Consider the following 15,872-nt stretch of genomic DNA (forward strand, 5'->3'; position numbering starts at 1 on the left):
GTCAAAAAATATATTCCGTGTACAGTTTCTTTACACATCTTGCCATCGACAGAACTTATCATGGACTGTGTCTTATGGCGAGCAGTTATGATACAAATTACTTTTTTTTTTTTTTCTTTAGATTTTGAGTTTAATTTTCATCTGATTTTGATTTCAATTTAGTTTTAGGTTTTGTGTTACAATTTTCACAGATTTAGAGATTTAAACTAACCTCAAATTCTTTTGTTAAATATTTTTAATTTTTTACTAAATATTTATAACAGTCTAAGATGTGGATTAGGGTTATTTAGACAAGATAAATATAAGATAAAAATTAACTATTTGTTGCAATAAATATTAATAATACTTTATAACTGATTGATCAAATATTTAATTCTCTCACAAATTAATTTTAAATCATAAGCAAAAGTAAATTTATATTATAACATTTAATTAAAATATAAACTTTATATTATAATGTATCATTATACATTATATTAATTCTCTAAGTGAATTTGAATATTTCAAACTCTATTCAAAACATAGTTACCTCAATTCTCTTAACGAACTAGGAAGGGAATGAATCTATAGATTCTCTTAACGAACTAGGAAGGGAATGATATACTCCACCTATAGTTGCTATTTCTGTATCCATGGATAAATTAGTCCTATTTGTAACGGATCAAATTACCGTTTTACTCCTAGGTTACCTCTGTATCCTTGAACAACCTGTTTATGGTCCAAAACATTAAACAGAAACCCTCTCGGGAAGGATGATTTCCATCTCGTGAATAGGGAAGGATGATTTCCATCTCGTGAAATTATGTTCCCAGCTCCCGCCCGATCTTGTCCCCAAAATGGTAGGCTTATTGAGTCGGCAAAATGACCACTCTCACCCATACAAATCAAAAGACAATCCCTCATGAACATGAGTCCATAACTCATTTAGGATTAAGACTAAGTTGCCTAGGTCATCCTAGTGAAATAGAAACCTAACTAGTCAACGGAGTTACATCTAGTGGTTACTATTTCGTGGTCTGACGAACGTGTTGGATCATTGCAGTTGTATCAAATACAAAGTGGACCGTATCCATAGTGTCACTAGGATAAGGTACTCAGCTTTATCCATATACTATATGAAGGAAATCGAATCCGAGATTTCCATAAGCAGCGGAAAATAGATCATTCCAAATTACAATCATGAATGAACATTTCAAATCAACACCAAGAACTGATCCTCAACTGAATCCATTGAGCTACCAAAGGGACCTTATGAACCTGTAGCTCGAAGCTCTAACGGTATGTGAATAACTGACTAAACTTTTTAGTCACGGGATCCACCATCAGTTAACTGCCAGGCACTCCACTAAAGACCGATAACTGAACTCTCCTTACCACAGATATATTATGTGTCCATCTTAACCAATCAGAAGTGCGACAACCCTTCACAGATCGCTCGTAAGTACAGCTTGACCAATAAATGTTATGACCCTGTAGTTACATCTAACTCCTTAAGTACCATTGATCCCTCTAATGAACATAAGTCATAGTCCTACTATGACTGAGTCTTTTCTTCCAAAGAGAAGCTGTGGCCACTATGTTCAAGCCACGAAATCGACCCTTAAGGGAGCAATCTCTCTACTTATCCCTGCTCCGGGAAAGAAGTGAATTCCATCTTGTGGATTGAGTTCTCAGCTCCCAGATCAGACAAGTCTCCAAAAAGGTAGGCATGTTGAGATGGCAATATGGCCACTCTCACCCATACTAATCAAAGGACCGCCCTCAAAGGCAGGAGTTCCCAAAACACTCAGGATTGAGGTCGTGTCACCTTGGTCGTTTAGGTGAGATGCAAGTCTTTAGTATCAATGACGTTATATACGGTGTCTAGTCATCTTGTGGTCCAGGTATTATACAAACTCTTTGTATAGGACACCCCCGCTCGCACGTCTCCACATAAATTGTCAGGATCTACCATTTATAGTTAGTTTACAACACTTGCAAACCTCTACAAAGCGGGCCGTATCCGTAGTGTCACCAGGATCAGGTATCCCACCTTAATCCTTATACTATAGACCCATTTAGGTTATCACTTAAGGCATGATCCACTTGTATATCACATATACATACTTAAGTTAACATAAGATAACCAAGAAGCTTTTTTATTAGATATGAGTAAATGCCAGAATTAAATAACACTTATTTTATTCATTAAACAATGTGTATCTTTACAAAACAATGAGACTCCAGGAGAATTAGGACACCAATCACAACACTATAGACCCTTTAGACTGTATCTTGTACGCTGATCCCTATATGTCTCCACATACAGTTCAAGATTCACACAACAATCTAGGATGATAGTTTATTGGATTAGGGTTATTTAGGCAAGATAAATACGAGATAAACAATAAATATTTATTTCAATAAACATTAATAACACTTTATTAATGATTGGTCAAATGTTACATTTACTATTTACGAGTTTTAGGGCGTAAAATCCAATAAACTCCCACTTGAACTAAAATTCTAGTTAGTGGAATGTATATACAATAAATAATCCAAAACTAAAAATGTCAAATGTATAATTATATTACATGAAAAGTACATATACAAATACAATAAACTAGGACATCCTTATATCCATTATACATCTCCCACTTGCCCTAGATTAAACTATATACGTGTCTTGTAGACTTAGACTCTCTAGATGACCCTCGAATACTTTAGCCGAGAGGGCCTTCGTAAATGAATCAGTGATGTTGTGCTCTGAAGTGATCTTCATGACAATAACGTTTCCTTGTTTCACTATTTCCCGTATTAGGTGATACTTCCTCTCTATATGCTTTTCTCATTGGTGGCTACGAGGTTCTTTCGAGTCAACTATTGCCCCATCATTGTCATACTATAATGTAACAGGTAAGTTCATATCTAGAACAACTTCCAAATTTGTTAGGAACTTCTTGAGCCAAACTACTTCCTTAGCTACTTCACAAGTAGCTACATACTCAGCCTCCATAGTGGAGTATGAAATGTATCCTGCTTGATGCTTCTCCGAACTACAGATCCCTCATTAAGGGTGAACACTGACCTTGACATAGATTTCCTAAAATCCTTGTCAATCTGTAAGTCAGAGTGGTGTACCCTGTAAGGATCAAATCCTTAGCCCCATACACTAGCATGTAGTCCCTCATTCTCCGAAGATACTTAAGAATGTTCTTAATCGCCATCCAGTGGTCTAACCTTGGATTAGACTAGTACCTACTGACTATTTCCACAACATAAAATATGTCAGGCTTAGTGTAGAGTATAACGTACATTAAGCTGCCCACAGTTGAGGCATAAAGAATACGTCTCATATCTTCAACTTCTTGAGGTGTCTTAGGACACTGTTCCTTAGACAAGTGAACCCCATCCCTGAAAGGTAATAAACACTTATTGGAGTTCTGCATCAAATATCGAGCTAACATTTTGTTGATATATGCTTCTTGAGGCAATACCAATGTTTTGTTCTTATGATCCCTAATAATTTGGATCCCAATAACATACTGTGCCTCTCTCAAGTCTTTCATTTGGAATTGGGCCGCTAGCCAGTTTTTCACTTTAGTAAGGTACCCTACATGATTCTCAATTAGTAGAATATCGTCCACATAAAGTACTAAAAAAGCTACTTTATTCTTGTTGATCTTTTTGTATACATAAGGCTCATCAACATTTTGGTCAAAACTAAAAGATTTTATCCAAGTATCAAATCTAATGTTCCAAGACCTGGACGCTTGTTTCAACCCATAAATGGATCGATTTAGATTGCAAACCTTTTGCTCCCTGACCTTGGACTATGAACCCTTCAGGCTGAGACATAAAGATATTCTCTTCAAAATTATCATTAAAAAAAGCAGTCTTAATGTCCATTTGCTATATTTCATAGTCATAATATATGGCTATGAACAAGAGAATTCTTATAGACTTTAACATAGCAATAGAAGAAAAGGTTTCCTCATAGTCAACCCTTCTCTCTAGGTATAACCCTTTGCTATGAGTCTAGCTTTGAAGGTTTGTACCTTCCTAGCTGCATCTCTCTTTCTCTTATAGATCCATTTGCACCCTATGGGTTTTACCCTTAAAGTAGATCTACAAGTTCCCATACTGAGATGAAGTACATCGATTCCATTTCAATGTCGATGGCTATAACCCATTGCTTCTTATCTACGTCATTCATTGTCTGTCTATATGACAATGGATCCTTAATGCCATCATCAGATATGACGACTTGAGATTTAGTTAAACCCAAGTAACGGTCAGGCTGTGATACAATCCTCCCACTGCGTCGAGACACTCTCAACGATTCAAAAGGACAAGACAGACTTAAAAAACTAACTCCTTCATCAATTTTTGTTTAAGGATCACCAACAAATTTTGTTGACTTGTCAGTAGCTTCTTCTAATACTAACTTACTACGTGGTTTGTGATCCCTCATGTGGTCTTCCTCCAAGAAAGTAGCGTTTTTCAATACAAACACCTTTATTTTCTTGTAGATCGTAGAAAATATCATCTCTCGTTTCCTTTGGGTAACCAACAAATTGGCACAACCTTAAACGAGGTTCCAGTTTCTTAGAATTTGTCACAAGCACGTGTCTTAAACAACCTCAGATCTTGAAGTAGCACAAACTAGGTTTACGCCCCCTCCATAACTTGAAAGGTGTTTTAGAAACACTCTTCGAGGGAACATTATTCAGGATGTGAGCTGCACTTTCTATTTCATTCCCTTAAAACGAGCTAAGAAACTAATCATCATTGAACGAACCATGTCTAACAAGGTTCTATTTCTCCTTTCCGATACACCGTTTTGTTGTGGTATACCAGGAGCTGAGAGTTGGGACTAGATTCTATGTTCTATCATATAGTCCTAGAATTTTTTATTCATATACTCTGCACCTTGATCAGATCGAAATGTTTGAATTTTTTTTACCTAATAGGTTTTCAACCTCAGCTTTAAATTCCTTGAATTTTTTAAGAGCTTCAGACTTATGCCCTATCAGGTATAAGTAACCATACCTTGAATATTCATCTATAAAAGAGATGAAATATTCGTATCCTCCTCGAGCTTTTACATTCATTAGGCCACAGAGATTTGAATGTATTAACTCTAAGGGTTCTTTGGCCCTCTTTTCCACTCAAAATCTTTTGGTAATTTTTCCCTCAAGACACAATTCACATGGAAGTAATAAATCATCTTCTAATTCATTTAGAAGTTCATTCTAAACCAAACACCCAATCCTATCGAGGTTTATGTGACCTAGTCTTAAGTGACAAAGATAGGTGTTGTTATTTTTAAAAGAAATATGCTGCCTTTTACTTTAAGTTTCAGCAGTTTTAAACATCTCATGATATAAAATTGTTTTTTGTTTCGGTTGGTCTTAATACATACAAGTTATTTTCTATTTTAGCTAAACATATAAGTATACCATTTTTAAGAATGAACGTTCCATAACTTTGAAAGTTTACAATGTAAGATTGTTCAAGTAGACAAGAGATAGAAACTAAATTTCTCTTAATTATTGGTACAATATACAAATCCTTAAGAAAAACAAATCTATCTCTAAAAAATAACATTGTAGCTTCCACTGCACTGGTTGAAACGACATCTCCCATTCCAAGCTTGAGCGTCATTTTACATTCTTCCAGTTGCTGAAAGGAACTATTTCCCTGTAAAAAGAACAAACATGATTAGTTGCTCCCCAATCAAGTATCTAGGCAAACTCATAATGTTGCACAAGACATGTTTCTAAAACAAGTAAATTGTATCTGTCTTTTTTTTCTTGGTGAGGTACTTAAGGCAATTCCTTTTCCAGCGTCCATCTACGTTACAGTGGAAACACCTGCTTTTGTTAGCCACCTTAGCCTTTCTTTTGCCTTTTACAGCAGCGATGAAAGCTTTCCCCTTATCTTCTCTCTTCTTCTGAATCTTCTTCAAAGTAGAAGATCGAGGAACAAAATTAGTTCCAGAGGATGAGCGCTTCTGAAACTTCCTTTTGGAATGGGCAACGTTCACCTATTCTTCAACTGGTCCCTTATTTTTCATAAGTGACTAGAAAGTTTGTTGCTCATTAAAGAGATTGGTCAGGTTATATTGGATTTTGTTCATCATCGCATTGTTGCGAAATTGTAGGAAACTCTTCGGAAGAGATTCCATGATGAACATAACCTGATTGTGCGACTGAACCTTGAGGTCCACGAGAGCGAGATGGAAATTCTTTTTCTTCTATTTATATAGAGTACTGAAAAGAAGGTCTCCCTTTGCTTGACAACCCCAAGTATGGAAATGTGCTAAACTTGCTTTCCTTTCTCATTACCTTCGATTATCGGTTGAGACTCTCCGACATTCATCAAACTCTTGGTCTATTCCTTAGTTCCATTTCCTTCTAACCCTGTCCCTTTGAGTAGTGCTTGACGATAGAAGCAAACGAGTTGGCTATGATAGATTGGGCATGTTCTCGCTTACGACTTGGGAGAGTCTAGGATATTCCCTCATGATGGAACGCATCTAACCTTCTTTGTGTTGTCTACTCAAGGAAAGAGCGGGATACTTAGCTGAAAGGATGAACAAGGTCGAGCACTTTCAAACGTTGCTCCAGAGTACCCTCTTGGGCGCTCTGCCTCTACCACGTTAAATTGGACCATCATGTCCAAGACGTGTTCCTGAACAGATGTGCCCTCTTTCATGCGATAGTTGTAAATGTATTTGAGGACATCATGGTGGAGCTGATAGAACGGTTGTCCAAACATCTTCTAGAGAGATTCCATAATCTCCTTGGTAGTTACTATGACCTCATGCTTTTTGGAAAAAACTTCAGATAAGCTTGCCAAGATGTAGACGCGTGCCTTTTTGTTGGCCTTTATCCACTGGTCATAATCATCCTTTGTAGCTTGGGATGCATTACGAGTAGGGCCAGAGGACAATCCTCCGATAAGAAGAACCGCAGATCGGCAATAACAAAAACCATATTCAAGTTGGACTTCCATATAGAGTAATTTTTGCCAGTAAATTTTTCATGTTTAAGTAGTGTAGGAAGACATTGCTGAAAATAAAAAACAAACATTAACCGTATTGGTTATCTTTGTCTTAACCTATCATACGAGCAAACAATTGCAAGCTATCCAATCAATGTAGCAAAAAAAGTAATCAAAGAATCTTAGTAAACTATTGATTTAGTTTTTGCAATAATGCTTCAGGGGTTTAGAGCAACAACAACAACCGAAGGGTGATCAACCACTCCTCCTCTGAAATGAGACAATTTTCAACTAATTCTAATACCATAATAACTCATATTTCTATAGAAATTAGCTACAATTGTTCGATCAAGGATTGTTAACTTTTAACTCATCCCTGTAAATGTAACCCTCCCATTTTTAGATCCCAGAAGTATGCACCAAGATGCTACTGTTAGGAAAGACAATTGTTGGTAATTAACCTAAGTGACCCTATCCTTTTCAGAAGTTCATCGTGTTCTGAAACCTATAATCGGACTCTCTGAAGGGATGGTTGCTCCAGGACAACATGCAGGCAGATCATGGGAATCTCACAGTGTGACCTAGGAGTGGAGATCGAAGTATACGTTGGCACGCGTCCCGCTCTCACTTACTATAGACACTTTCCCCACTCATCTTGTTATTAACCCATGCAAACACTTTCCAAAGGGAGGTCGCACCCAAGACGACATGAAGTTAAGCATGGATCTCACGTTGTGAACATACAGGGACATAGGAGTAAAATTTGATATAAATATCTCATTTTGTACTTTTTCTCCCACTAAAGTGTCCTACTGTATTTTAGAGTTATTTAACTTAGATAAATCCAACTAAGTCAATCTATCTAAGTCTATGCCTATTATAACTCTTACAAAAAGGTCTTTTACACTATTTTCTAGGTTAGTTCCCAGGTAACATTTCATGCTAACATTAAACTATGATTAATTCAACTCAAGTTCTAGGTTAGTTCCTAGGTAGGAGGTGTTCGGTAAACCGTTAACTTAAATACCTCAAGCCTAGACAAAACCTACCTGGTAGAATTTCCTTATAATCATAGTAATGTTTTTCCTACTTAGTTCATTAACTATTTAAAAACTAAGTAAGATATAATTCTAATCCTATTAGAATTAAAATGATCTTAGGTCTAATTAATTTTAAACAATTTAAAATTAATTAATTATCCTATGATCCTATGTTTGCATGCAATTCTTAACTATGGATTGACGGTTTCTAATAATTAATTTTTAAAAACATTTTCAAATTTTAATGATTAGCCCTATAATCATTCTCTCTATAGTTTAATTTAATTAATAATTATATTCTAATTAATTAAATAATCCATACTATATGCATTGCATGAAAAATATAACATTTATATTTATACTATGGATGTTTCATACTCAATGCATCTTTGATTTTCATAATTTTATTAACATGACACTTTATATTAAAGCCAATCATGAAAGCTAAACAAGCATGCTCAAGACATTCAATTAAATATAACTTTTATATTTAAACTAAGTAATGTCATGCTTCATGCTTTATTAATTTCATTAATTTAAGATAATAATTACATTAAATTACTCATAAAATTAAATATATATTATGCATCAATACCATACATTATAGTACTTATAATGTATTAAAATGCATGAACATGCTTAACATATGGTGAGATTTATCTAAATGACATCTATAAAACATTTAAATAGTAAATGAACCGGTAATTTTGGCCCCTAGGATAAATAAAACAATTAAATTACAATAATTATGCTAATTTATCCTAAAATAAACTTCTGCCACTCTAAAACTGGACCAGACCAACTCAAATTTCTTTGAACTGGACCCAAAAACGCAACCAAGCCAAAATAGCATAGAACCGGACTCAACCAGCTTGAACCAAAATGAATTGGCTTGAACCGGATCCAACATCTTGAACCAGGTCTCTATTGACGTCATGCCTTCTGCTTCCTACAACACCATTTCCTTTTTTTTTTTTTATTTCTTTTTAGTTTTTTTTTTCAATTTCTAGCCTCTGTTCAACGGAATTTTGCAGAATTGGTCTCAATCTTCATCGCCAAGGGTCCTAATTCTAGACACGGACTTTCAAAGACTCGATTTACATAATTAAAACGCTCAAACCACTAGGGCCTTTACAACTAATCAAAGAATGTTGCAGAATTAGTCTCGATTTGCATCGCTAAGGGTCCTAATTCTAGACACAGAGTTCCAAAGACTCGATTTACATAATTAAAACACCCAAAAATACCGGGGCCTTTACAATTGATCAAATAAAAGACATGTAAATCCAAGGCAAAAAATACAATAAACATTCATTCGTAATATACATTCACAATCCAATTAATCCCATCCAAACCCAGTGCAAATTTTAGAATCTTAATTAATTTATGAGAAGGCTTTGATACCAATTGTAGGGATGAAAGCCCTCTCATAACAGAAAATACAACACCAAGATTCATTATCAATTTGGGATTTCTGAAATACCCAGGTTAAGCATGCTTAAAAATCACATAAAATGGATAGAAAACCTTTACAACCAAATGAGAATCCAATTCCGATTTTAGAACACCACTAAAAAAAGTAACTTTCCTATCCTCTTAGAAACATTTGGTAAATTTTGGTTTGTGGGAACCCATTAAATTGGGAAAAAGAAAAGAAGCATGAGGATTTTTCTGAGAGAAGTAAAAAGCGAGAACGTGCAGGATTGTTTCTTTTCTTTGATCAAAAACCAATTTTTTTTTATCAATCGAGATAGAGAGGGAGAGAAATGTGGAACAATAGATATCTCTCCTACGTGGTAATTATCTAATTAATTAATTATTAATTAATAAATAAATAATTAAACATGAATTAAATCTAATTCAATTAATGATTTTATTTAGATCATATTAAACGAAACATCTCTCACATAATCTATAGTTTAAATTCAATTGATAAATAAAATAAAATAAAATAAAACATAATAATTATTTAATTCTCCAATTAAATTTTCTCTAAATTAAACATCAAATATTTAATTTGACTTACATTTGAATTATATTCAATTGTATTTCTCCCATAACCTATAGTTTTAAGGTGCATCAAATACACATTAATTGTAACCTATAGTTTCAATATGAATCTAATTCATTAATATTTAAATTCTTTCAAATATTTAATTCCCCATAAGTTAATTTTGAATCATATCAAAAAAATAAATTTATATTATAAAGTTTAATTAAAATATAAACTTTATATTATAATGTATCATTATACATATATTATTTCCCTAAGTGAATTTGAATATTTCAAGCTCTATTCAAAGTATAGTTACTCAATACCTTTATGAGCTAGAAAGGGGACCTCATGGATTTACTGCTCCAACGATATGAGATTAATTGGCTAAACTCATTAACAATTAAACAATATTCGTTAACTGTGGGTACACTCCATTAAAGATCCATAGTTGCACTCTTCTCACTGCAGATATATTTCTATGTCCACGGATATAGATCAATGACAACAAGTTAGTCCTTCATTAAGTGCTCGTAACACCAGTTTGGTCAAATTAACATTTTACCCTAAGTTACCTTTGTATTCTTAAGTACCAGTGTTCCTCTAATGAACAACCTATTTATGGTCCAACCATTAAATAGAAACCCTTCTCGGACCAGTGAGAGGGTAGGACTCTTTGTTCAAGTCTCGGAGACACCATTTAAGGGAACACTCATCTACTTACCCTAAAGTCGGGAAGGAGTGAATTCCATTTCATGAAATTATGTTTCCAGCTCCCCACTCGGGCTTGTCCCTAAAATGGTAGGCTTCTTGAATCGACGAACTGGTCACTTTCACCCATACAAATCAAAGGACAATCTCTCATGACCAGGAGCCATAACTCATTTAGGTTTAAAACTAAGTTGCCTAGGTCATCTTAATGAAATAGAAACCTAACTAGTCAACAAAGTTACATCTAGTGGTTACTATTTCGTGGTCTGTTCTTATGAAAACTCATTGTATAGGATACCTCACTCGCATGTCCCCTACATGAATGCGTTGGATCATTGCATTTGTATCAAATACAAAGTAGATCGTATCCATAGTGTCACCAGGATAAGGTACCCAGTCCTATCCATATACTATAGACCCTTTAGGCTGTATCTTGAACGTTGATCCCCATATGTCTCCACATACAGTTCAAGACTCATAAAACAGTCTAGGATGTTAGTTTATTAGATTAGGGTTATTTAGACAAGATAAATACAAGATAAACAATAGCTATTTATTGCAATAAACATTAATAACACTTTTGATTGATCAAATATTACATTTACTATCTACGAGTTATAGGGCATAAAACCCGATAAAAACTAAACTCAAAACCTAGTTTAACATTTTGAAACACCGAAAAAATATTTACAGTTCCAGAGTCATATCAACTTTGCTCTAAATTGAAAAAATATATTTATTCTTTCTAAAATAAAAATATTAGGGGTCTTTTCATATATAGCATAATGGTAAACATATTTACAAATATAGTAAAATGACAACAAAATTTCATTTTGCTATTTTAAATATTGTTATATTTTTAAAAATATTTTTAGCGATTTTTTTATTTAAAATCATTTCTCAGATAATTTATCATTCAAAAATGTTTCAAAATTATCATCAAAAATAGAAATTCCTTCAAATTTAAAACAAAAAATGGAATTTTAAGATTTTAAAATTTTGATTTTTTTAAAAAACCTAAATAGACAACATTTATGTAAGGTCGCAAGTAATATTTGGTCTTCAAAATTTTGTCTATTTATGTCTTTTTGATTAATAGTAAATTCTATGGTAAAATATACTTTTAGTCCATGGAGTTTAGAGTTCATGTCTATTTAGTTTTTCAGATTTAAAATATGTCTATTTAGACTTTCAGGTTTAAAATGGAACACTTTAAGCCCTTGAAGTTTGAAAAATAATTCAAAATGGTCCCTAAAATTAGTTTGACCGTTAGCTGATCGTTAAAAAAGTTGATATGGCAGTGATGAATGACCGTAATACTGATGTGGCATTTTTTTAAAAATGAGGTGTAAAAATAATGAAATTTTATTGGCTTATTTTATTAAGGTGGACCTTTCACTTTCCTCCCTTCTCTCACCTCTCTTCTTCTTCTTCAGACTAATCGCTACAGGAGTTCGGAGTTAATATATAAATCAAATGTTGATGGAACTAATAACCAGAAGACAACTGAAGAGCTCATGGAAAACAATTTAGTGGATTGGGTTTGGAAATTTAATTATAAGTTTTTTTTAAAAAAATTTCTCCAAAATTTTAAATTAAAGANAAATAATTGGACTAAATGTAGTCAACGCCTCTTTGCTTGAAAGCAATGAGTAATGAAGATCCATTGCTATCAATATCATGGTACCGTTGCTACCCAAATTTACAATAAAAGAAAAAGAAAAGATCTGTATATTGTAAGGCAAACAGACCAATCCTATTAATTTGTAGATATGAAACATTGAAGATCCAAATTTTAATTTTTTTTACATTTTTTTGCAGATCTTAGGCATCGCATAGTAGTGGCCACGAGGAGTTTGCTGGAAGACGAGAATGATAAAGAGGAAGAAGGGAGAGATTGGATATGAAGAAGAAGAAACACTGTTATTTTGTAGATCCGCAACAAGTTAAAGTTGTAAATCAATGTTTTTCTTTTCCATTTTTCTTTTTTGCATATCTAGATGGAAGAGACGACAATGGTATTGTGGCATTAGCAGCGGCATAGTAGCGATGGTTGTAGCAACAAGTTTGCTAGAAGACGACAATAAGAAGGAAAGAAGATGAAAGGAGAAAGAGAGAGGAGGGAAAGTGAAAGTCCACCTCAACTAACTCAAACTAATAAATTTTCATTATTTTCGACACCTCATCTGAAAAATGCCACATCAGTATTGTACAGTCATTCAGTGACTGCCACATCAACTTTTTAACGGTCAACTAATAATCAAACTAACTTTATGGCCCATTTTGAACTACTTTACCAGTTTCAGAGGCTAAAATATCCCTTTTTAAATCTCAAAGACCAAATAGATATGAAATCCAAACTTAGATCAAAAGTATATTTTGCCCTAAATTTTAAAACCTATACTCTTGACAAAATTTCCTGAAATGTGAAAAACTAAGCCTCCCTAGGTAGATAGGAAAAATGGAAAAATCGGCTAATCAGATTCTACTTCATGGGACTTTTAACGTTACAACTTGGTAGTAAGACCAAGAGATAAAATGCAAATTTATAAGAGGTTCCTTCAGTTTTCAGTTAGCTTTATAAGAATACATATAGCCTCTAAGTTTTCGTATTTCCTCGGTCGATTCAGCTAGCAAATGATCTACATACAAACAGATTCCAGTACCACTGCAATAAACAAAATCGTATGAACAGAGAATGAGTTCCAAAGTACAATACAAAGTGAAATAATCATTCATTATCATTTTATAAAAACTACCTGAGAGGACCAAAAGGACGCCAGATAACATCCCATCGAAACCTAGGCAAACTGCATCAAAATACAACATTACATACTGTAACATTGATCAATACCCTTATAAAGGGGAAACCAACAAGAAGTATCCATCACCAAGTAATGAAATATTCTCTTTTATTGCCATCTCTTCTGTCACTACAAGAGGGGTGTATAGCCTCTTGTAAGTTAGTAACTCAACTGACTTGCTTAGTTGAAAACAGGTCTCTGTCCTGTTTTTGTATATTTCAGCAATGAAATTTTCATCTTGCCAGGAGAGACATGTACATTTTTACAGGAATGATATTAGACTGTTAGAAGAATATTAAGTGTATATTAGTAATTAGTTAGAGAGTTTCATTTTGGATATTAGTTAAGAGTATTTGTTAGGCTTGTTAGTTATATAAATAGAGTGAGAAGGTAAGGAGGAAGATTGGAAGGGTCAAGTACCTCAAACACTTTGTTTATTTGGTAGTTTGATTACCTATTATATCTCAATATACCATATACCCTCCAAAAAGAACATAACTCAAGTGGCAGAATGTTTATATTATTAATCTCAAAGCCAGATCTTCAATTCCCCTACCTAACATATTGTCAATATAACATATACTCTCCCCCAAGCAAGCACACACCCTTAGGTACCCTGGCTACGGCCATTTCTAACTAACAAAATTTCTGGGCCAGTAACTACACCCCTCCTCACTCGCTAACGTGTCAGTGTACACACTTCGTAATTGGGGGGCCTATGAGAAAAAGGGTAAAACAACCAAAACAAAGTATTTACATCCAAAAACAAACGAGGAAAAGAGAATTTAATTGACAAGTCAAAAGTCATACCCAATACATCTTCCGTTAGAAGCATAACTTTTGATAAAAAGATTATGAATTTCCAAACCATACCTCATCATGAAATATAGCCAGAAAACTGAGAGTAGGATGCCAATAAAGAATGAGCACCAAAGCCATCGTCGGTGGTAATTTGACTTGCTCACAATCCCAACTATCGAAAATGTACAAGCTAAAATAGCAACCCAATCTGTCGAATTTTCAATTGTGGACATTAACAAGATCCCAGACATGGCCTGACAGCATAACTTAAAAGACATGGTGGCTACAGTTCAAAAAACTTCATCATTTGCAGGAAAAATACATCTAACGCATTTATCAGCAGCGATAGAACGAGGAAGTGAAATTGGGCATTGGTTTATTAGATACGAGTGGCCCCTTTTGTATTTCAATATTGTCAAAAAACCGTTGTGGTTTATAGAAAATAAAAATTGAACTTCGGTATGAATTTGTCTTTAACGTTTGAAACAAATCGGAGGGGTGAGAATCAATGATGCAATAATGAATTGAAACTAATGGAGAGATTTGTAAGAAAAACCTGCTGCTATAATCATCCATGAATCAACGTCCTCCATGAAGTAAGCATGATAACGCTGCAGAAGAAGAAAAAAAGCATGAAAAGTTGCACTTCTGTATAATACAAACGATGGAGCCAAGAGCATAAACTCAATGTATCCTTTACAAATACTGTATCCCTGACTAACAGCATATAGAACTAGAACAATGAAATTGGAGTTAACTTCTTAGAAGAAGTTGAAATTTCATCATTTCACGATAGCAATTTAATAAGATTCTCAGCAAAATTGACATACCAGCTCCCACGGAGAAGAAACCTGCTGAACGATTGAGTAAAGAAGAAAAGCCGCGTAGCAAAAAAGAAATACCGCAAACACAGTCTGATCATGATGAAGAGTTGGACACAGAGAAGAACAATCAGACATGAGCATCCCTAATTTTCTTTAAAAAAATCCGGAAAATCATAGGATAGTTCGATACCCTCCATAAAAGACTCTGTTGATCATTTGCCCTTTCGAACGAACGAACCATCTCCTCTTGCGCTGTAAGTCAAACACCGAAGTAGGGTTTAAAAACACCTCTGCAAAAGAACTTCAGAGAGGATCGATTACCTTGGCTGTCAATGGGACGAAAATCGTCAAGGGACGGATCATCCCGAGTGGGAAGAGACACCGTATTATCCCGAGATTTCATCAAAATTCTTGCTAACTTCTTGATCGCCATCTTCAACACTGCGATCTGGCTCTTCGTTTTGATGAAGAACGCCAATTTTGAAGTCAGATAGGCGGAGACCGGAGACTGCGGCAATTGCCATTAGTTGGGAAATTTATACGGACGATGGAGGTATAAAATGTCAAACGATCCATTTTTAAAAAATAATGTCAATTGACCATATTTTGAAAATTAATGATATGTATAAAAGTAGAAAGTTGAGTTGAATTAATTATTATTTGAAGAGTTAATTGTACAGAGTTTAGTTGAGTTTGGAAGTCGATGTTTGAG

At 34.2% G+C, this 15,872-nt stretch overlaps 1 protein-coding gene across 3 annotated transcripts; it reads right to left on the reverse strand.

Annotated features, from left to right (window-relative positions):
* Positions 1–13,048: 13,048 nt before the first annotated feature.
* Positions 13,049–15,686, reverse strand: LOC120071865. 3 transcript variants are annotated; one of them, XM_039024274.1, is made up of 7 exons: positions 15,482–15,686; positions 15,351–15,412; positions 15,167–15,250; positions 14,893–14,947; positions 14,409–14,619; positions 13,491–13,541; positions 13,049–13,399 (listed from the first exon to the last, which is right to left on the reverse strand). In XM_039024274.1, the coding sequence occupies exons 1-7, from the start codon at positions 15,591–15,593 to the stop codon at positions 13,300–13,302; spliced, it is 675 nt and encodes a 224-aa protein (XP_038880202.1). In that variant the 5' UTR covers positions 15,594–15,686; the 3' UTR covers positions 13,049–13,299. The 3 variants fall into 3 exon arrangements, with proteins under 3 accessions (XP_038880202.1, XP_038880203.1, XP_038880204.1); XM_039024275.1 differs by having other exon boundaries at positions 14,409–14,544; positions 15,482–15,683; XM_039024276.1 differs by lacking the exon at positions 14,409–14,619 and having other exon boundaries at positions 13,359–13,399.
* Between the last annotated feature and the right edge of the window lie 186 nt (positions 15,687–15,872).

The sequence above is a fragment of the Benincasa hispida genome, chromosome 2 (genome assembly GCF_009727055.1).
Source record: "Benincasa hispida cultivar B227 chromosome 2, ASM972705v1, whole genome shotgun sequence".
Taxonomy (NCBI): domain Eukaryota; kingdom Viridiplantae; phylum Streptophyta; class Magnoliopsida; order Cucurbitales; family Cucurbitaceae; genus Benincasa; species Benincasa hispida.